General features: G+C 39.4%; 1 protein-coding gene across 2 annotated transcripts; it reads left to right on the top strand.

Annotated features, from left to right (window-relative positions):
• The first annotated feature begins 482 nt into the window (after positions 1 to 482).
• LOC115520529 (guanylate-binding protein 6-like) lies at positions 483 to 20,226 on the top strand. Of its 2 annotated transcripts, XM_030324977.1 has the most exons (12): positions 483 to 620; positions 7,680 to 7,808; positions 8,501 to 8,717; positions 9,946 to 10,073; positions 11,675 to 11,784; positions 11,986 to 12,182; positions 14,041 to 14,286; positions 15,412 to 15,692; positions 16,395 to 16,607; positions 18,341 to 18,443; positions 18,765 to 18,958; positions 19,952 to 20,226. In XM_030324977.1, exons 2-12 carry the CDS (start codon positions 7,788 to 7,790, stop codon positions 20,177 to 20,179), a joined length of 1,938 nt encoding a protein of 645 aa, XP_030180837.1. In that variant the 5' UTR covers positions 483 to 620; positions 7,680 to 7,787; the 3' UTR covers positions 20,180 to 20,226. The 2 variants fall into 2 exon arrangements, with proteins under 2 accessions (XP_030180837.1, XP_030180838.1); XM_030324978.1 differs by lacking the exon at positions 7,680 to 7,808.
• The last annotated feature ends 1,102 nt before the right edge of the window (positions 20,227 to 21,328 follow it).

The raw sequence follows: 21,328 nt of genomic DNA, 5'->3' as shown, positions 1-21,328 counted from the left end.
GCACTAAAATTTAAAAAAAATAAGTAAAATTAAAAATATATTAGTCAAGAAAAAAAAAAGAAATTCTAAAAGGTTTGTTCATTTTGCATGGACACTGTATCTTGGGGAACATATTTAAAATGTTAAAAGCTCTCCACTAACAAAAGAACCCAGGAATTCCCACTAAGAGAAAAACAGTTGAAATATTCTTGTTTTATACAGCTTTGCTGACATTTGTGTCATGAATTTTCTGTTTTTCCTGTGTGCTAAGGGAACTTAAGCCAAACGAGAGAGACATATGGAGAACAGAGGCCAGGAAAACACTCCAACATGGGGAAGACAAAAGGAAGTTGATGGAGTGTGTTTACTAAAAAGCCTGACTGTTGAGTAACTGTGGGGTTTCCCTAACCCCATCTCATCATGCACCAAACAACCATATTCACGCCCGAGGCTACTGATTCAGGGTGCCTGAATCGCTTTTACTTTCAATTTCAGTTTTAACACATGATTAAAAGAGTAGCAATGTCTAACTTCCTCAGTTTTTTCAAGCTTTTATAAAGGAGGGACAGAAAGGTGAAGGATCAAGTGAGCAAGCAACGAGCAGCTGAGAACTCTTCTTGGACCGCAGTGCTGAAGAGCAGGTATGCACATCTTCTTTCACATGCAACGTTGTCTTGAACTCAGGACCAGATTTCTGGTTCAAAGTGACAAGGGAGGAATGAGCAGGAAGGGCAGGTTGCCTTTTGTCTGGCCCATAGGCGTCTGTGGCTGGCTTTAGTGTTGGAGTAGCTTAGCTTCTCCGTTTGAAACAGTAGCAGCTGCAAAGTGACAGCCAGGCACACCGTGTCTCCCTGGATGTGCTGCTTCCAGAACAATGTCAGCCAGGGCAGCTGCAAGTAGAGTGGGCCAAGCCCCCATGGGAGCCTCCCTAGTTTATTTTTATCAGGCTCTGTAACAGGCATTAGAATCCATAGGACAAGACAGTGCCCATCAAGGAGCTTCTAGGCAATGATAATCTAAAAGAGATAGTTTCTCTCTAATCTTTCTATTAGTCATACGTAAGAAAGCTTGAGATTGAGAGTTCTGTTTAGTCTCCATGTAGAAATAAATTCAGTTCCCACATCACTGGTCTTTATTAGTTAAAAATAACTATCTTGTCAAGTCTGTCTGTCTCTGTTGCCCTCTGATATTTGTTGGCTTATTTTTCACAGGAACATCAGAGTCACCTGTACCGTTTGGTAAATGTGTAGAATCTGGGTGTAATGGTATTTTTTTAATGCTTTATTTTGAGGGGCAGGTGGGGTGGGGGGAGAAGGGTAGAGAGAAAGGGAGACTGAGAATCTCAAGCAGGCTCCGTGCTGTCAGCGCAGAGCCCGATTTGGGGCTCCAATCCATGAATTGTGAGAGCATGACCTGAGCCGAAATCAAGAGTCCGATGCTTAACCAATTGAGCCACTCAGGTTCCCCTAGAATCTGGGTTTAACAATTTCTTCAGATGATTCTTCATGTACATCGAATTTTGAAAACCAGTCCTGAACAGGATCCAATGGCTGTTCATTTGAAATTACAAGTTGTGTGGCTCATTCACAGCTAAGAACCCACACACCTGTTTTCATAACGTTGTTCAATAGTTCCCATCACATCTTCCTCAGCTTCCTCTAATCTTCACTCGAAAGAGGGGACTGTAAGTTTCAGTCGTTAGAATGGAGCTATTTGAGGCGGGCATTTTACTTCCACATTCTCTGCTCCCCACACTGAAGAAGCAGACAAAAGGAAGTGGTACAGGGCAGCCTGTTTGAACTTGCCTACTGTTTTGATCCGACAAAAAATTTATATGGTGGCCTTGTTTCTTAGTAATCTATAGTTTACAGAGCATGTCGAAATGCATAGCCCAATGGACCAAATTGCTCAATGCAATTGTTATAATCTCCATTTATTCAGCAAACGTACACTGAAGTCCTATGTTGTGCTGCATGCTATGCTAAGATAAAAGCTTATGGCATCTAGTTTAATTATCAAAACATCCTCTAGGTTGGACCTATAATTGTATTCCCATTACCCCTATAATTGTCTTTGAAAACTTAGGTATAGCTAGGTGAGGCTCCTTGTTTAAGGGCCCATAAGTAGTATATGACAGAGTTGGTGTTAGATGCATTTTGAATATGTGACATATTAATATAAAACTGAATATTTGAGACATTTGAATATTCATCATAGCATGCTTACACATTCTGATTATGAAAAATATCTAGATATTATCAACTGAGAAAAGGAAGTAAAATTGAAAAAGAACAAAGGCCTTTATTTGCAGTCTCAGAATTGCAATTTGGGGAGCACAGTTTCTTTTCTTTTTTTTTTAAATATAATTTATTGTCAAGTTAGCTAACATTGAGTGTGTACTTGGTTTTGGGAGTAGATTGTGCTCTTGGTTTTGGAAGTAGATTCCCGTGATTCATTGCTTACGTACAACACCCAGTACTCACCCCAACAGGTGTCCTCCTTAATACATATCACCCACTCTCCCCTCTCTCCTGCCCTACCCACCCCCCCCCCCAATCAGTCCTCAGTTTGTTCTCTGTATTTAAGAGTCTCTTACGGTTTGCTTCCCTCTCTGTAACTATTTCTCCCGTTCCCCTCCCCCATGGTCTTCTGTTAAGTTTCTCAAGTTCCACATATGAGTGAAAATATATGATATCTGTCTTTCTCTGACTGACTTATTTCACTTAGCATAATACCCTCCAGTTCCATCCATATTGCTGCAAATGGCAGGATTTCATTCTTTCTCATTGCCAAGTAGTATTCCCTTATATATATAAACCACATCTTCTTTATCCATTCATCAGTTGATGGACATTTAGACTCTTTCCATGATTTGGCTATTGTTGAAAGCACTGCTATAAACATTGGGGTACATGTGCACCTATGAATCAATACTCCTATATCCTTTGGATAAATTCCTAGTAGTGCTATTGCTGGGTCATAAGGTAGTTCTATTTTTAATTTTTTGAGGAACCTCCGCACTGTTTTCCAGAGCAGCTGTACCAGTTTGCATTCCCAACAACAGTGCAAGAGGGTTCCCATTTCTCCACATCCTCACCAGCATCTGTTGTTTCCTGAGTTGTTAATTTTAGCCATTCTGACAGGTGTGAGGTGGTATCTCAATGTGCTTTTGATTTGTATTTCTCTGATGATGAGTGATGTTGAGCATGTTTTCATGTGTCTGTTAGCCATCTGGATGTCTTTGGAAAAGTGTCTGTTCATGTCTTCTGCCCATTTCTTCACTGGATTATTTGTTTTTCCAGTGTTGAGTTTGGTAAATTCTTTATAGATTTTGGATACTAACCCTTTATCCAACATGTCATTTGCAACTATCTTCTCCCCTTCCGTTGGTTGCCTTTTAGTTTTGTTGATTGTTTCCTTTGTAGCACAGAAGCTTTTTATCTTGATGAGGTCCCAATAGTTCATTTTTGGGGAGCACAGATTCTAAACTGACCAGAAAGGTGTCCTGCTCATGTGGGAAAAGCAAGGGGTTTTTACAGGAAAGAAGGAAGGGGTAATTATACGATTTAGATAAAGAAGAGAAGAGGGAAAAAAAAAAACCCTAATTTGGTGCTGACTGGTTAAGCTGCTTCTGATTACTATCTTGTTCATAAGGTTATTGGTGCTATCACATGAAACTGTCCCTGGTATGTATTAACTTTACTATCCTCACATGATCTAAATGCCAGTTGCTCTATTGAAATTTTATGAGCAATTGCTTGAAAACTATTGCCACTCTGGCCCAATTAGAGAGTTCATTATTTGGAAAAGAAAATGGAGCTTCAAAATGGAGCCTCTTATGTCCAGACATTTTATACAATTCTACAATATCATTAAAAAAAATTGACTATAATGCAATCAAAAATATGCCAGGAGATTAAATTGTACTTTTAATATTTAATTTTTTATATTAAAATTTACCTTGAAAAACAATTACAAGAGAATCCCATATATCTTTCACCTAGATTTATCCACTGGTGACATTTTGCTAGATTTGCTTTATCTCTCATATACATATATGTCTCCCTATATAATATAAAATTACATTTACATTTTTATTTTTATGCTTATTCATAGGAGTAATTTGCAGAAAACCTGACCCTCTCAGCTAAGGACTTCGGCCTGTATCTCTTAAGATTCAGGACATTCTCCTGCCTTCCCTTATTGAAAGGGAGGCTACACTCTCTAGACTGACCTCATTCCACTCCCAACACTTGTCAATCTGTAGATAAAAGATGAGCACATGGGTCACACGAAAGCATTGGAGAGCACATTTTGTTATGTGATGATGATGAGAAAGCTACCATAGGTTACAGATAAAGGACTTTACAGGATAATCAATGTCTTTGAGGAAAAATATTCTGTCCAGTAAGTGGCTGCAGTAGCATGGACAGAAAAATAGACTGTCCAGTGTTGCTTTTTAAAAACTTTAAAATTGTGATACAAACATATTTAACATAAAATTTCCCAATTTTACCATTTTAAGAGTATTGTTCAGTGACAATAAATACATTCTCATTGTTGTGCAACTATTACCACTACCCATTTTCAGATATTTTTATCACCTCAAATGGAAACTCAGTACCCTTTAAGCAGTAACTCCTCATACCCTCTCCCTTAGGCTCATGGTAAACACTATTCTACTTTCTGTCTTTATGCATTTGACTATTTTAGGTACCTCTTATTAGTGGGATCATATAGTACTTGTCCTTTGTGTCTGGCTTATTTCACCTAGAATAACGTCTTCAAGGTTCATCAGTGTTGCTACATGTATCAGAATTTCATTCTTTTTACAGCTGAAAAATATTCCATTGTATGTATATGCCACATTTTGTTCATCCATCCATCCCTTGATGGACATTTTCACCTTTTGGTTATTGTGAATCCTGCTGCTATGAACATTGGTGTACAAATATCTGCTTAAGTCCCTGCTTTTAATACTTTTGTCCATACACTCTGAAGTGGAATTGCCAGTTCAGATGGTAATTCTATGTTCAACTTTTAGGGGAACCACCAAAGGGTTTTCCACAGTGGTTGTAACCATTTTACATTCCTACCAGGAATGCACAAGTGTTCCAATTTCTCTGTATCCTGGCCAGCACTTGTTGTTTGATGGGTTTTTGGTTGTTTGTTTGTTTTTGTTCTCGTTTTGTTAAATAGCAGCCACCTTAATGGGTGTGAAATTGTCCTTTATTGTGGTATGATTTGCATTCCCATGATTAGTGATGTTGAGATCTTTTCATGTATTTATTGGCTATTTGTATATCTTCTCTGCAGAAATGTCTGAGTCCTTTGCCCATTTTTGAACTGCATTATTTTTGTTGTTATTATTGAGTTGTAAGAGTTCCTACAGATTCTGGATATTAATCCCTTACCAGATATGTGACATGCGCTTATTCTCTCTTACTCTGTGGTTGCTTTGTTACTCTGTTGATGGTGTCCTTTGATGCACAAAAGTTATTAATTTTGATAAAGTCCTATTTACCATGTTTTCATATTTTGATCATGCCTTTGGTGTCATATCCAAAAAATCATTGTCAAATCCAGTGTCATGAAGGTTTTCTCCTGTGTTTTCTTCTAAGAGTTTTTATAGTCTTAGCTCTTATGTTTAAGTCTTTGATATATTTTGAGTTAAATTTTATATTTGGTGTTAAAGAAATGATCCAACTTCATTCTTTTGTGTGTGAATATCACATTTACCCAGCACCATTTGTTGAAAAGACTGCGCTTTCCCCACTGGATGATCTCAGCATGCTTGTCAAAAATCATTTGACCATATATGGGAGAGTTTACTTCTGGCCTCTTTCTTCTATTCTATTGGTCTGTGTGTCTATCTTTATGCCACTGTGACTGGACCAATTTTGTTTACATCTCATTTTCCTGATTTACCTTAGTTCTTTGTGGTTTCCTTTAGCCTTTTGAGCATATTTAAGAAAATTACTTTAGTCTTTGCCTAGAACACATGCAATGCTTGTGTTTCTTCAGGGATGTTTTCTGCCACATTTATTTAAATCACTTTCTTTGAATGGGCCATATATTCCTGTTTCTCTATACGCCTTGTGATTTTTGTTGTTGCTGTTGAAAACTGGTCATTTATAGAAGAAGCTACCTTCTCCATTTTTTGCATATTGGTTTTGTGCCAAGGAAATCTTTTGCTAATTAGCGGGGTCTTGGTCTTGAGCCTTAGGAATAACCTAGAGAGAAATCTTAAAGTCTTTTTAGGTCTTTTCTGAGCGTGCATCTTCCCTGAGCGTTAGTGTGGCTTTTTTCAGTTTTCTCAGATACATGCTGCTTTTAAATGTCTCAATTTCCCTCAGAATCTCCCCTTGGGGCCTTTTATGGTCTATTGTTTGTCTCCACCCTGAAAAGGAAACAATTCTACTTCTCCTCTCAACACTCTATTCTCACTACTTCACTTCTGGTCACCACATGTATGGGCAATTTTCCACACCAAGCAACTGTGATACAAACGGTCTGAGGTCAGTGCATGCCCTACAGGTTAAGGTCTCAAGACTGGCCCTACTTCAGATGACAATCGCAAGTCCAGGGTGTAACGTGTGCTCTGACTGGCTATGTTTGCCATCCCTACCCCAGGCTCAATGATTTGGTAAAATAGCTTATAGAGCCCAGGAAAAAGAGTTTACTCAATAGTTTACTGGTTTAGAGAGAGAGAGAGAGAGAGAGAGAGAGAGAGAGAGAGAGAGAAAGAAAGAAAGAAAGAAAGAAAGAAAGAAAGAAAGAAAGAAAGAAAGAAAGAACAAGAGAAAAGAAAAAAAAGACGAAAGGAAGGAAAGAAGGAAAAAGAAAAAGGATACAACCCAGGAAGAACAAGACAAAAAAGCTGCATAGGGCAAGGTATCAAGGGTGTGAAACATCCATGCTCTCTCTGGGAACACCACATTCTGAGCACCTGCACATGTTCACCAACCTAGAAGCCCTTTAAACCCCTTCAGCTAGGGTTTTTTAATGGAGTCTTCACTAAATAGCCACAATTGATTAAATCATCAGCCTCCGGTGATTAGCTCAACCTTCAGGCCTCCTTTCCCCTCCCCTGGGAGATGAGGCTGAACTTTCTAACTTTGTAGTCACATGCTTTGTTACCCGAGCAACCAGCCTTTGGGGTTTTCCAGGGTATCTCCAAAGTTACCTCATTAACGTAACCTTGGGTGTGGTTGAAAGGTGCTTGTTATGTATGACAAAAGACAACTTCTTTCACCTTCTTTACTCTGGGACTATTTTAGGAACCAAAGACAAAAGAGCAAATATTATAACAAAAGATACTTCATCACTTGGGAAATTAAAAGTGTTTTGGAAGCTGTGTGTCAAGAGCAGGGACAAAGACCAAATATATACTTCTTATTATACATCGCAATATCACACACTCATAATATGTTGCCAGAGGGGTCCGCAGGTGAATCTCCAGCAGCTTTCCCTAGCAATGCCCATTGCTTCTCCTTGCCAGAGATCCCCATTAGGTGAAACAAAGACCAGTAGTCCTTCAGGCAGCTTGGAACAGATTAGAACATTATAAACTCAGTGTGTTCTGTTCCATCCAGTCTAAAGGAGGGAGATATGAACTGAACTATTGCCTAAGATGGTCTGTCTTATGTCTTCACGGGTGATCTCTTGCCCCAGGCAACTGCAGATCCATCTCTCTGCAGCTTTCGTGAGCAATGCCCATGAAATCAATGCCAATGCTTCTTTCCATCTGACATCCAAGTTATACCACTACATCCCCATCCTCTGCCCCTGCCTGAGATCCATGTGAGATGAACCAGAGACCTGAGGAGGTAGGCCCCAGACAGATTAGAACACTGTGAACAAAGTCTGCTCTGTTGTCTCTGGGTCTAGGGAGAACATTGGGAACTGGGTTACCACCCCTTCCAGACCAAGACTATACCACACCGGGGACAGTGTGGGCCAAGGGCAAGCAAAAACACCACAGAATTTCCTACCATTTTTAATGTGGCATTTTCTTGATTGGGTGTTTGCTGGGTTGCTTTAGGTCTTTCACTGTTTTCACAGAACTACTATAAAGTTATTCTAGCCAATATTTTGATTATTTTTGATATCTCCTTAGGGAAATAAGAACTTAGAGCTTCCTAGCTTGCCATTTTGCTCATTTGTCTAGGCTTGATCCTGGCTGTATGACTTACTCAGCTTTTGTGAGGCATATTTATCTTATTTGCAAAGTGGGCACAATAATTGCTAACTTGTAGGTTCTCGGAAGTATCAATGAGGCTGGGTATGTGTCACAGGGGTTGGTATATTGTAGGCCCTCAGTGCATAGTAACAATGGCTTGAATTCTATTATTACTATTGAAGCAAAACTTTGGAGTGTACCCTATGTTTCATCACTAATGTTAACTGTAGGTTACATTTTGTCCCATAGAAAGTACAGAAGTTTCACCTACTCCTATATTGATGGATGCTTTTGGTAACTCGAAGTCAGAAAATGACTCTGAAATCTTATTTCTACTAGGAGACTTTTCCAGGTTGGCAGGTTGCCATGGCATCTGGACCCAATATGATGGCCCCCATTTGTCTGGTGGAAAACAACAATATGCAGCTGTCAGTGAACCAGAGAGCTATACAGATTCTTGAACAGATTTCTCAACCAGTAGTGGTGGTGGCCATTGTAGGACTGTATCGTACAGGCAAATCCTACTTGATGAATCGTCTTGCAGGACAGAACAGAGGTGAGTGTTGTATTGAGTCTGGGGCAAATTGATTAACTCTAGCTATATCTCAGATCCTTATTTTTCTTCCCCAGTCACAAGAAAGGAGAACCAAACTCCTCTCAATAAACCAAACTTCCAATTCTAATTCTCACCACTAAATTACTCTTATTATAATTACTCTTATAATAATCTGTTATCATACTGTTTTACTGCTGTTAAGGAAAATCTCTCCTGGTAATGCTCAGGATCCTACCTTCTTTTACCTGACCAAATACTGGGCTCTTATAATTGTATCTCCTTTCTCTCTTGAAACATATTTTCTTTTTTTTTTATGGGATATTCCCATCAACATATAAACATGTTTGAATATCTATTGAGGAGGGGTGGAATCAGAAAAATGTTCATGGTTAGCTCAGAAGGCTGACCTACAGCCTACCTAGTTTCAATAAGTATCAAATATGTACTGGCTGCTACATTCTTAAAGGGTTTCATGACTGCCTGTTCATCTCACGCATACTTAATATTGAACTGAATGACAAGCCCCAGAAAATCTTGTGAAAGTTTTATGAGTAGAAATTCAAAGAAACATTTATGATCTAATACTCCCTGCGTGTCCCCTCCCTCGTGAACACTGAGCATATAACCACCAAGTTCACACCGCAAAAATGTGGCTCTTTCTGTCCCTGGGTCCTGTCCCCATGCTACGTGAATGAACTTACTAAGATGCACCATAAAACTTCTCAAGAATTCTTTCTTGACTGTTGTGCTCAATGATCCTGCAACATCCATCATCTTAAAAATCTTTCCTAGATTTCACACCCCATTGTAGCTACCAAACCTCCTCCCCCCACCTCTTTTTTAATCACTTTGGCAAAAAATATGATCTCAATTTCCTTTTTCCACTTTTTATTCTCCCATGTTTCTCTTTAATCCACTGCTCTCTGGCTTTGCATCTCACCATTCTTTCAAAATGCTCCTGTTACGGTTATCAATGATCTCCACTCTTTGCTGATGCACGAATGCCTCTGTCTCCATCGTGAGCACTTGACTGGCATCATTCTCATAGTTAACGTCCCCTCCTCCTTGAAACAGAATGCCACACAAAGTAGGACATTCTTGAGGAACTCGAGAAAGAGCCATCTTATATGCTGGGGCACTTACATTACAGAAAGTCTGACTTTGTGACCCTTTGGCTGTTCAGATTGTCTCCTGTCACTGTATGTTGCCTTCTGCCCTCCCCTTGCAGGTTTCCCTCTGGGCTCTACAGTGCAGTCTAAAACCAAGGGCATCTGGATGTGGTGTGTGCCTCACCCCTCCAAGCCAAACCACACCCTGGTCCTTCTGGATACTGAGGGCCTGGGTGATGTGGAAAAGGTAAGGCAGAGTGTCACACATAAATCCTTTTTATTCTGGATTTGCTCTTGACCCCTTCACGATATTTTATAATTTAACTGCTGTGATCTGTTTGCAAAATCTAGAAATCCAAGTATAGTAAATGAGGCATGCTGGTTTGTTAGAATCTCACTTCTAGATAAGATATTAGATAAAATATTTTATTTCTTGGCACTGGGTGAATTATTTGATTACGTTTAAGGAATAATTATTGAATAGCTGAATGGCAGCCTCTTGGCTTAGAACTATAGATATTTGTCACCACAGTAAAGGTCCTGCTCTCAAAACATCTTCAGTCCAGTTGAGAAGACCCCAAATATGCCGTCAGATTTAATAAAATATGATTGAGAAAGAAGCAAGTTGGAGACAGGAAAAAGTTGCACAGCAACGCAATTACTAACCTCTGTCAGTTCCATGGGAGTTATGTGGCTGCGATGGCTCTTTTGAGTTATCTTGAGTTAGGACAAGGGTGCGGATAAATCACTAAAAGAGGGTTCTAGAAGCCTTTCTAATTAAAAGGAGTGGCATTTGGGAGCTGTCTTCCATCAGCACTCCCACTAGCTGGGAGAACAAGTCCTTCGATGTTATAAGGTGATCCAGGCAGCACACCATAGTTTGCACCACAGACTATTAAGCATAAGGGTGCCTTGGCAGGAAAGAGGAAGAAACATCATTTCCCTCCCAAGAGATGAAATATTTCTTTCTTTCTTTTTTTTAATGTTTATTTATTTTTGAGAGAGATAACATAGAGAGAGGGAGACACAGAACCTGAAGCAGGCTCCAGGCTCTGAGCTGTCAGCACAGAACCTGACCTAGTGTTGGAACTCATGAACCGTGAGATCATGACCTGAGCCCAAGTCAAACACTGAACCTACTGAGCCACCCAGGCGCTCCAGGAAATATTTCTGATGTATCTGCCAGATGAAATGTGTATTTGAGGTCTGGAGTTAAGAGTCAGGTTTACATTTCTTGTTGTGAACTGCCCAAAGAGCATTCTAGAATGCTCTAATACATCTAAGATGTAAGGTTACTAAAACTTTTTATATTGTCATCTTTGTTACATTCATTGTTACGGATGTTTGTCACCACTTTGAAATAGTCATCTTGAAAGTAACAGTTGCCATTTTCAAGTTTGCTTTTAAATATAAGAACAATGGGAAACATTCAGTAGTTCCCGATAAACATTTGTTGAATTTAACCGAATATAATTTGAATCCCCACTTATGGCAATTATGGTGTATTTTATATAGCTATATATAAAATGAATAAATGAATTGAATACTTAATTGCATACCAGGTAATGTGCTAGTTTTTCTATATATGTTCCTTTATTTTCTCCAATTGAGGGAAAAGAAAGCTCTGTGAAGATTAGAATCTTTGTATATATGAAAAAAGTCACAATCACAAGGAATGTCTCTATAATTGTCAAAGTTGGTATCTGTATTTATGTCTGTTTTCAAAGTTATTTCTTTGCATGACAAGTATGTTAGCTGATATAATAAATGAGAGACTGACAAAATAAGTGTCTGAATGAATTTCTAACGAGCAAAGTCCTAAAACTCTTGCTCGAATGTGCTTTGCAGGGTGACCCTAAGAATGATTCCTGGATCTTTGCCCTGGCTGTGCTTCTGTGCAGCACTTTTGTCTACAACAGCTTGGGCACCATCAACCACCAGGCCTTGGAGCAGCTGCAGTATCCTTTAATGAAACAAAGCACCATGTTTCATTAGGTTTATGGGAACAGAGATCAAGTTAGTTTCTCCTTCCATGCCACTTCGTTGCCTCTGGTGGACCCGAGGGGACCCAGGGCAAAAGGAAGTGTTCATAATAACTTTTTGTTAGAGAAATGTGGGAATTTGGGGTACGAACTTCTTCTTCCTTAACTGAGCCCTAGTTATGTGACAGAGCTCACAGAACTAATCAGGACAAAGTCCTCTCCAAAAGAGGATGGAACAGAAGATTCCACAGAGTTTGTGAGTTTCTTTCCAGACTTCATCTGGACTGTGCGGGATTTCACCCTGGAGCTGAAGTTAAATGATGATCCTATCACAGAAGATGAGTACCTGGAGAATGCCTTGAAGCTGATTCCAGGTATCAGAGCATGGCCTGGGTAGTGGGTAGTCCAACAGAGGGTGGGAGCTCTTAAACACAGACCATTATCTTTGGGGTTGCACTTGTGTTCAAGACCAGAATGAAGTCTATAGAAATGGTGACTTGAAGATGGGTTGAAAAGCTCCAGGGACTGGAGTTCAAGTTCACTTAAGAAAAGCAGAGCCTAGGCTACGGTGAGATTATTCAACACTGATTTGTTCTTTAATCAATTGCTAATTTAGCTACCAGATTACAACAGGTGCTTAAACATTCCAAAGACCAGATACATGTACCTTATTTTGGCTTCTGTTTTTCTGTGTTGAAGAAAACAACTGACTAGATGCTTGTTATGTGTGAAATTACAAGGAAAATCAATGTGTCACCATATACACAACATATTTCCATAAAAAATACACTTCACACAGATATTAATCTTCTCAAAGAAGGATATAATTTTCTAATGTCTGTATGAATATATCACATATAAAAATGACTATGTGTTCTAAATAAACCTGAAGAAGTTTGTCTTTTCAGTCTATGCCTTTTCAATATTTCTGATAATTATCAGAACATTCATCTTATTTTCTATGTCATAGTTTTCTCTTAATTCCCACATATTTATCCATGATCTAATTTTGAAATGATAAATTACTTGAATAGGTTACATTTATAATGATGTATATATCTCATTAAATCTTGAGAAAAATATCAATTCTGATTTATCCATTCTTGCTTTTGTTTTTCTTTTCTTTTTAATTTTTTTAAATGTTTATTCATTTTTGAGAGACACAGACAGAGCATGAGTGGGGGAGGGGCAGAGAGAGGGAGACACAGAATCTGAAGGAAGATCCAGGCTCTGAGCTGTCAGCACAGAGCCCGATGTAGGGCTGGAACTCACAAACCACGAGATCATGACCTGAGCCGAAGTCGGATCCCCCAACTGACTGAGCCACCCAGGCGCCCCTTTCATTTTTCTACTTATACTTTCCCAAAACATTTAATGAGAGATTGCCTAGGCAGAAGAGCCAGGCTGTTAAATCGAGTGTGGTCCTTTACCTCAAGAAATTTGTAGAGTAGTGTTGACATACTAAAATTACATTTTAGTTACATGTATTCTTCAGAGGTTTTTGCTTAAAAAAAAAAAAGCTAACATTGTATGAATTATTTTTAGCATCAAATGAGTTTTCCTTAAATAACCAGAGTGTCCTAATATGCCCAGTACTTTTGTTCCTAACATTGCTCCATTATCCCTTGTACGTGGCTCTTGGTCCCACAGCTCAATTTCTACATTAGACCAAAAAGTTCCACTTGACCTTTCATTCTTTTAACCATTCATTCAGTAAACACCTAATAAACAACTGCACTACCATTTTCAGGTCTGGAGTTACCAGCGATGGGCTTCTTTCACCTGGATCAGATGTCTCCCCAAATTTCTCTCCAGCATTATATCATTAGTGTGAGTTTGCTGTACAAGGAACTATTGAATGTCTATGTTAAAGGTGTTGTAAGCATAGAAGACATAAACAATTCTTTGTTGTAAGCAAAGAATTGAAATCCCTGTCATAAAAACCTTCAGCTCCCTTGAGGCACCTGGGTGGCTCAGTTGGTTGAGCATCCAACTCTTGATTTCAGCTCAGATCATGATCCCAGGGTTGTAGGATTGAGCCCTGCATCAGGCTCCTTGCTGAACTGGGGCTTGCTTATTATTCTCTCTCTCTCTTCCCCTCCCCCACTTGCATGCACGTGCATTCTCTCTCTCTCTCTCTCTCTCAACCCAAAAAAACAACAAAAAAAACCCCTTTAGCTCCCTTGCATCAAGACTGTTCCCACAGTAATCTCTGTTGTTCTTATCCCTCAGGCAAGAATCCCAGAATCCAAGCATCCAATCTACCCAGAGAGTGCATCAGGCATTTCTTTCCAAAACGGAAATGTTTTGTCTTTGACCGGCCAACAAATGACACAAAACTCCTAGCCAATATTGAGAATATACCTGAGAATCAACTGGATCCTAAATTCCAGAAACAAGCAAACAATTTTTGTTCTTACATCTTCACCCAGGCAAGGACCAAGACTCTCAGAGAGGGAGTCATGGTCACCGGGAATCGTGAGTCTCTTTTTCCACCATTTCTATGGGGCTTAATATATGTTGAATATATTATATAATGTGTTTTTCGGCATTTTTGTTTGATTCTTTATGGAATTCTGGATATACATACATTCACACTCTATGAAGAGATGCGTGTATCTTATCATTATCTCACTTTTGGGGCTCTACAAACCCCTCTCCAAAATTGCACACTTTGTCACTGATATCTATGGCATCTTTCTTTCAATTATTTGAAAGAATCCTTCACTGATTAAAAAAAATCAATAACTAGGTATAAAAACAGAATGTATTGGGCACCTGGGTGCCTCAGTCAACTAAATGTCTAACTCTTGATCCCAGCTCAGGTCTTGATCTCAGGGTTGTGAGTTCAAGCCCCACATTGGGCTCCATGCGGTCATGAAGCCTAGTTAAAAACAAAACAAAAACAAAAAACAAACAGAATATACTGTATGGGCTCTTTTTTCCTCAAGGGAAGTCCTATCTGATAAGTGTTATTTGTTACTTAGAGCATCCCCACAAATCAGTGAAAATCCATTGGAAGCTTCATAATTAGGAATAAATATAATCTGACTTACCTTGCCTCATCTATCTACCTATATAATTTATTTTGTTTTTAATTTTGTTTTTAATTTTTTTTAACGTTTATTTATTTTTGAGACAGAGAGAGACAGAGCATGAGCAGGGGAGGGTCAGAGAGAGAGGGGGACACAGAATCCGGAGCAGGCTCCAGGCTCTGAGCTGTCAGCCCAGAGCCCGACGGGGGGCTCGAACTCACAGACCGTGAGATCATGACCTGAGCCGAAGTCGGCCGCCTAACCGACTGAGCCACCCAGGCGCCCCTGTTTTTAATTTTTAATGGTGAAGTATGTTTTCCAGATACCCTTTTAGTATGTTAGATGAAGGTATATTTTTAAATTTTTTTGGCTGTGTGGCCTGGAAAACCATAAAAATTAAGAGTCAATAGGAAAACAAAGGTGAAGATAGAAGGAGGCAGGGCTCCTGTGGGGGAAGGTGGGGGGGATGTGTGTGCATGTGCATGACTTCAGAAATGCAGTCTCAGAATCTGGGATCCTGTGGAGTGATAATTTGATATTTTTCCCTTCAATATCCTGGCTCATTCAGGGTTGAGAACTCTGGTGGTGACCTATGTGGATACCATCAATACTGGGGCGGTGCCTTGTTTGGAGAATGCAGTGACAACTCTAGCCCAGCTTGAGAACTCAGTGGCCGTGCAGAAGGCAGCCGACCACTACAGCGAGCAGATGGCCCAGCGAGTGAGGTTCCCCACAGACACGCTCCAGGAGCTGCTGGATGTGCATGCAGACTGTGAGAGGGAAGCCATTAGGGTGTTCATGGAGCGTTCCTTCAAGGATGAAAATCAGGAGTTCCAGAAGACTCTTGTGGTAATTTGTCTTAGTTTTTACTCTGTGGGCCCTTTCCCTTTGAAGGATGAAGTCTAGAAATACCTTTACTGACCCCATGGCTCATCTCTTACTCAAGGATAAAAAAAATCTGGATTCTCATGAGAGAGTTTCAAAGGACTACATTTTCTTCTTTCTTTTTTTCTCTGAAACCTGAGGTACTTTATCTAGAAATCTCTCTGATTTCTGAAGCAATTATCAGTACAGATATCCTCCTGATCTGAATACTTCTATGGCTTCCAAGCCTGCCCAGAAGACCCAAAAGTCATTCCTGGGCATGGATGCTTTCTGTGAACACAATCCCCTTGTCAGGAAGCAAACTTTCTCTTATCAGATCCTCATTCCAGGCCATTTTCAACTTACATTGCTCCTTGTTGTATCACTGTATCATTGAAGATAAAATCACTGAATGCTACAGCTGCAAGGAACCATAGAGATTAGGTAACACAACTCCAACATTTCAGAAGAACCATGGAGGTTAAGAAATTTTCTCATAGTCTTGCAGGGAGTATTCAAGGTTGTCAGTAAATCAAGTCTTGTGATTCCTGTTTTATTCCATGTCCTTTGCCAACAGAATGCTTTTCTCACGGACCACAGTTAGATCAATCCTTCTACCAGATTCTTTGGAATCTTATCTTTTCCATTCCTTTCTTCTGGTGACATCTCTCTACATTTCCCTTGTAGGAAATCATAAAGGATAAGAAGCAACATTTCTTGCAGCAGAATGAAGAAGCATCAGTTAAATACTGCCAGTCTATGCTTGATCAGCTTTCAAAGGCCCTAATGGAAAATATTTCCATAGGAACTTTTTCTGTTCCTGGAGGGTACAAGCTCTACAGGCAAGCAAAGGAAAGTATTGAATGGAATTATTCACAAGTTCCCAGGAAAGGAGTGAAGGTGAGGAATAAGGGGAGCATGGGGGAGCCTACAGAATAGAGTCACAGGGGTCTCCTGAAAATCTGAGAGGACAGCACCAGTTGTGGGTGATAAGACAGCATTGGGATATCATGACAGATTTAGCTTTTAAGGTCCACTATGTGTTATATACTCCTGAAGAGAGTGGAAATGCCCATTCCCAAGAAATGAGTATGGATTTCTGGAATCCACACGAGATAGAAATTACTCATTTCTTCATTTAACCACATGACATTGAATATGCTAAGTGCTGACAACTTACAAGGTAAAGTCAGAGTCTTTGTACTTAAGTATGATCAAAAGTAAGAGAGAAAGTCAAATACACAGATAATTGCATACAAAGTTATAACCCATATGAACCTATGGAAATGGGCTACATGCGACTTAATCTTATACAACCATAAAAAGTATGAGATCATGCCATTTGAGACAACATAGATGGACCTAAGGGATATTATGCTAAGTGAAATAAGTCAGACTGAGAAAGACAAATACCATATGATTTTGCTCATAAGTGGAATCTTTAAAAAAAGCCCACAAATGAATAAGCAAACAAAAAGCAGAATCACACCTGTAAATACAGACAACAAACTGATGGTTGCCAGATGGGAGGGGGATAAAGGGATAAGCAAAATGGGCAAAGGGGAGTGGGAGATCCAGGCTTCCAGTTATGGAGTGAATCAGTCATGAGGATGAAAGGCACAGTATAAGGAGTACAGTCAATGATGTTGTAGATATTGTAACAACGATGTACAAGGCTGAAGGTAGCTACACTTTTGGTGAACATAGCATAAGGATAAACCTGTCAAATCACTATGCTCTACACTGGGAACTAAGGTAACATTGTGTGTCAACCACACTCAAATTAAAAAAGAGTAATAAACAAACAAACAAATAAATAAATGCAAATGGGCTACATAGGTTGTGGTAACAAACAATAATAATTTTAAAATAATGATAATAATGCAACTAATATATATTAGACTGTTATTTCTTTTTTTTAAAGCTTATGTATTTATTTTGAGAGAGAGACAGACAGACAGAGAAAAAGGAAGGGGCAGAGAGAGAGAAGGAGACAGAGAGAATCCCAAGCAGGCTCTGTACCATCAGCACAGAACCCAATGTTGGGCTCAAACCCACAAACCATTAAATCATGACTTGAGCCAAAGTCAGATGCTTAACTGACTGGGCCACCCAGGTGCTCCTAGACTATTATTTCTTATAGCAATCATGTAAAGCTGTTTTCCTAGACTCTAGCTCAATCCTTCAAACAATCTAAAGAAACATCTACATTTATTGTCAATATTCTACAGATCTGAACTGAGAGGCACAGGCAGGTTAAAATAACTTGCCTAAAGTTAAAGCCAGCAAACAACAGGAGATCAACAGTACAAATTAGAGGCAACATTTCCCAGTGAGAAGGCAAACCTAAAAAAGCAGCAGAGATTATGGATTTACAGAACTGAACATAGTTCTGACTGGCTGGAACCTAGAGTGGGTAGAAGGGAGCAGCATGGGGGGGTGGGTAGACACTGGAAGGAGACAGGAAGCAGGAGGTATGGAGAGTCTCTGGTCACACTACGGAGCTTGAACACTGTAGGGAGCCACCATAGAATTTTAAGCATGAAGCAAAAATGACATGGACATACGTACTTGTTTTTGTAGCACTTATCTCTGTAGTGGAAATCTAAGTTCTTGTCTCCTTGGTTCCTCAGGCAAATGAGGTCCTCCAGAATTTTCTACAATCACAGGCTTCAATAGAGAAATCCATCTGGCAGGCAGATAAAGCCCTTACCGATGGGGAGAAGGCCATAGCAGGTACGGGGCCGGGCTTGGCTCACAATGGCTTGGGTAGGTCCCTCTGTCAGGTGTGAGTGCAAAGCCTTCCTGAAACAAGGAGCTTCCTCTTCTTCTGTGGAACAGCTCTGCTAAATCTATAAACAACAAGGAGAGTTGTGTTTGTATGTCAGCCAGTAGGGCCTTTACCCTAATATTCTGAAATGTGCTCCCGATGGTGTGGACACGAGGAACACAGAGATTTTCTGTCTTCCCTTCCAACTTTGTTTTGTCTCTGAGTTCAAGAGGGTAGAGATCAGTCTTCACTTAATTTTCTTCCCTCTTGGAACTTTCCTGGGGCAGCGGAGAGGGCCAGCAAGGAAGCAGCTGAGAAGGAACAGGAGGTGCTAAGACAGAAACTACTGGAGCAGGAACAGCAGATTGAAGCACAACAGAGGAGTCTCCAGGAGAACATAGCTCAACTGAAAGAGAAGATGAAGAGAGAGACAGAAAACATAATAAAAGAACAGAACATGATGTTGGAGCATAAGCTGAAGGTACGTCTGCCCATGGCCTTGGTGCTGCTTGATGGTCCTCCTGGTACCTCAGGAAAGGATGGGTGAAGGTTACAGTGAGCTCATGGAAGGAAGCATCATTGCCATTAATTGCTTGTGACTTATTAAAATCCTGAAACCTTTGAATTCTTCTTCTTCTCCCTCTCCCTCTCCTTCCCTTCTTCCATCTCCTCCCCTCCTCTTCCCCCTCCTTTTCTATAAAAGCCTTTGAATTCCACTCTATATGTAGACTCTAGAGAGTTCAGGATGAGTATGGCCCCTCCAAGCTCTACAAATAGCATTTGGGGGTTTTAAAATGATCTCATGAGGCTTGATTAAACATATATTCAACCATATGATTTAATATGAGTAGCAACTGCTTTACCAAGATCACTGACAATTATCAGAAACCCTACTGCTACCCAAAGACCCTGAGGTAGATATATGCTGACATAAAACTATCAGAAATGTAAAGACTTAAAAATGCAGGGAAGTGACAGCTTCTAAAATTACTCTATTGTCTCCAAGGGTGGATAGTCTACCCAATTTATCAAATGGCATAGGGAGGAAATCACTTATTGTCCATCAGAACATATTTATAACAGATTTCTAGAACAGCTTGTAAGTTCCCTTCATTTCTACTATTTGGGTGACCATACCAACCCAAGTGGGACTGAGAACTAGTGCAATCAGACCAAGGCTACCTATCAATTGGCATTTTTTGGCTGAAAAATGTTACATTTGTCTTTGTGTCAGGTTTAGCATCCTAGCAAAACCTTAGTGGTATGTGAATTTTAGAAAGGCTTTAAACTATGCTTCCTCTCAATGTTCAGGTCCAAGCCAGGGAGATATTCCTCATTGCAAAATTCTCCTTTCATGCTTGAGTAAGAAAGAATTTTATGAGTAAAACATAGTTTGACCAAATTTTCAAATACCAAGTGCAAATCTTTAAAAAAATGATAATTTTAAAAGTTTTCCTTCTCGCCTTTTATTTAGGTCCAAGAAGATCTGCTCAAAGAAGGATTTAGAAAGAAATCTGAAGAGATGGATGAGGAGATAAGGCAGTTGAAACATACGATTGACATGACTAAAAATAATGAAGCCTCCTGGTTTACACAAGCCTTAGACAGATTTGGCAGTGAGATTATTTCAATATTTGCTTCTCCTGTTAGAGTTCTTGATACTGTTGTGAGAACAGTGAGCTCAATTTTTAAAAAGAATTAGCTCTCCTTTTAAAGAAATTAAAGAATGTGGCTATATACTCTGGCTTATTTTTAGTGTGTATGCTTTTCACTTTTATTCAGCAAAGTTTCAAATATAAAAAGTACCCACGAGAGGATGGTGATGACTGGCCTGCATTAGATAGAATAAATGCATGTACATTTTGATATAGCTATATCATTGAGAATTTAAAGCAATGGTCATTGTTGATGGAGAATTTAAAGCAATGATAATAAGGATACTCACTGGACTTAAGAAAAGAATGGAGGACACCAGATTTAGGATTTATAGATTTAGGAAATCTACATGTGCAAAATCCACTGAGGCATCATCTTAAATGGCAAAAGATTGCTAAATTAGATTAAATATCTATCTATACAAAGTGGTAGTATAAACTTAACATGTGTATACCCTGGGATACTAGATACTATGTAGTCAATAAATAAATTGATAGTGGAGCTCTATTTGTAAAAACATAGAAAAATCTTGAAAATATATTGTAAAGAAGTAAGGTATGAGAGAGTGCATATAATGTGTTCACCATAAAAAATGTATTATGTGTAGTCATACCTATGTACACATAGAATAGCTCTGGGAAATTTTTTAGAAACCCGTGTCATTCGTTCCTTCTAAGGAGAACTGAGTGGCATCAGGGTGGAAGAGACAGAGGCTTTTCATTATATACTCTATCTTTTGACTTTTATAAAGAAATCTTGAATCGCCATTTTATAAATTTTTTTTAAGGTTTATTCATTTTTGAGAGACAGAGAGAGACGGAGCATGAGCAGGGGAGGGGCAGAGAGAGAGAGAGAGGGAGACACAGAATCTGAAGCAGGCTCCAGCCTCCCACCTGTCAGCACAGAGCCCGATATGGGGCTCAGATTCATTAGCTGTGAGATCATGACCTGAGCTGAAGTCAGACGGCTAACCAACTAAGCCACCCAGGCACCCCTTTTTTCTTCTATTCCCCATTTATATGTTTTTTTAAAAATAGTTTGGGCATTCAATCTTGTAAAAGGCTTTTTGTGCATCATTTGGACAATCATTTTGCTCCTTTGTTCTGTTCACAGGGGTATATTATGATAATTTTTAAAATTTTGAGCTAACGTGATGTAATCTACATTTATAGAATATTTCATCAAAAACAGCAGA

The sequence above is a fragment of the Lynx canadensis genome, chromosome C1 (assembly GCF_007474595.2).
Source record: "Lynx canadensis isolate LIC74 chromosome C1, mLynCan4.pri.v2, whole genome shotgun sequence".
In the NCBI taxonomy this organism is placed as follows: domain Eukaryota; kingdom Metazoa; phylum Chordata; class Mammalia; order Carnivora; family Felidae; genus Lynx; species Lynx canadensis.
This window is presented reverse-complemented; position numbering and strand designations above follow the sequence as displayed.

Bases quoted from the DNA above. Each gene is read 5' to 3' on its own strand.
- LOC115520529 (XM_030324977.1), top strand. From the start codon at position 7,788: ATGAACCAGAGACCTGAGGAG. The intron at 15,693-16,394 runs GTAATTTGTCTT...TTTCCCTTGTAG, and splicing joins AGTTCCAGAAGACTCTTGTG to GAAATCATAAAGGATAAGAA. The intron at 18,959-19,951 runs GTACGTCTGCCC...CCTTTTATTTAG, and splicing joins TGTTGGAGCATAAGCTGAAG to GTCCAAGAAGATCTGCTCAA.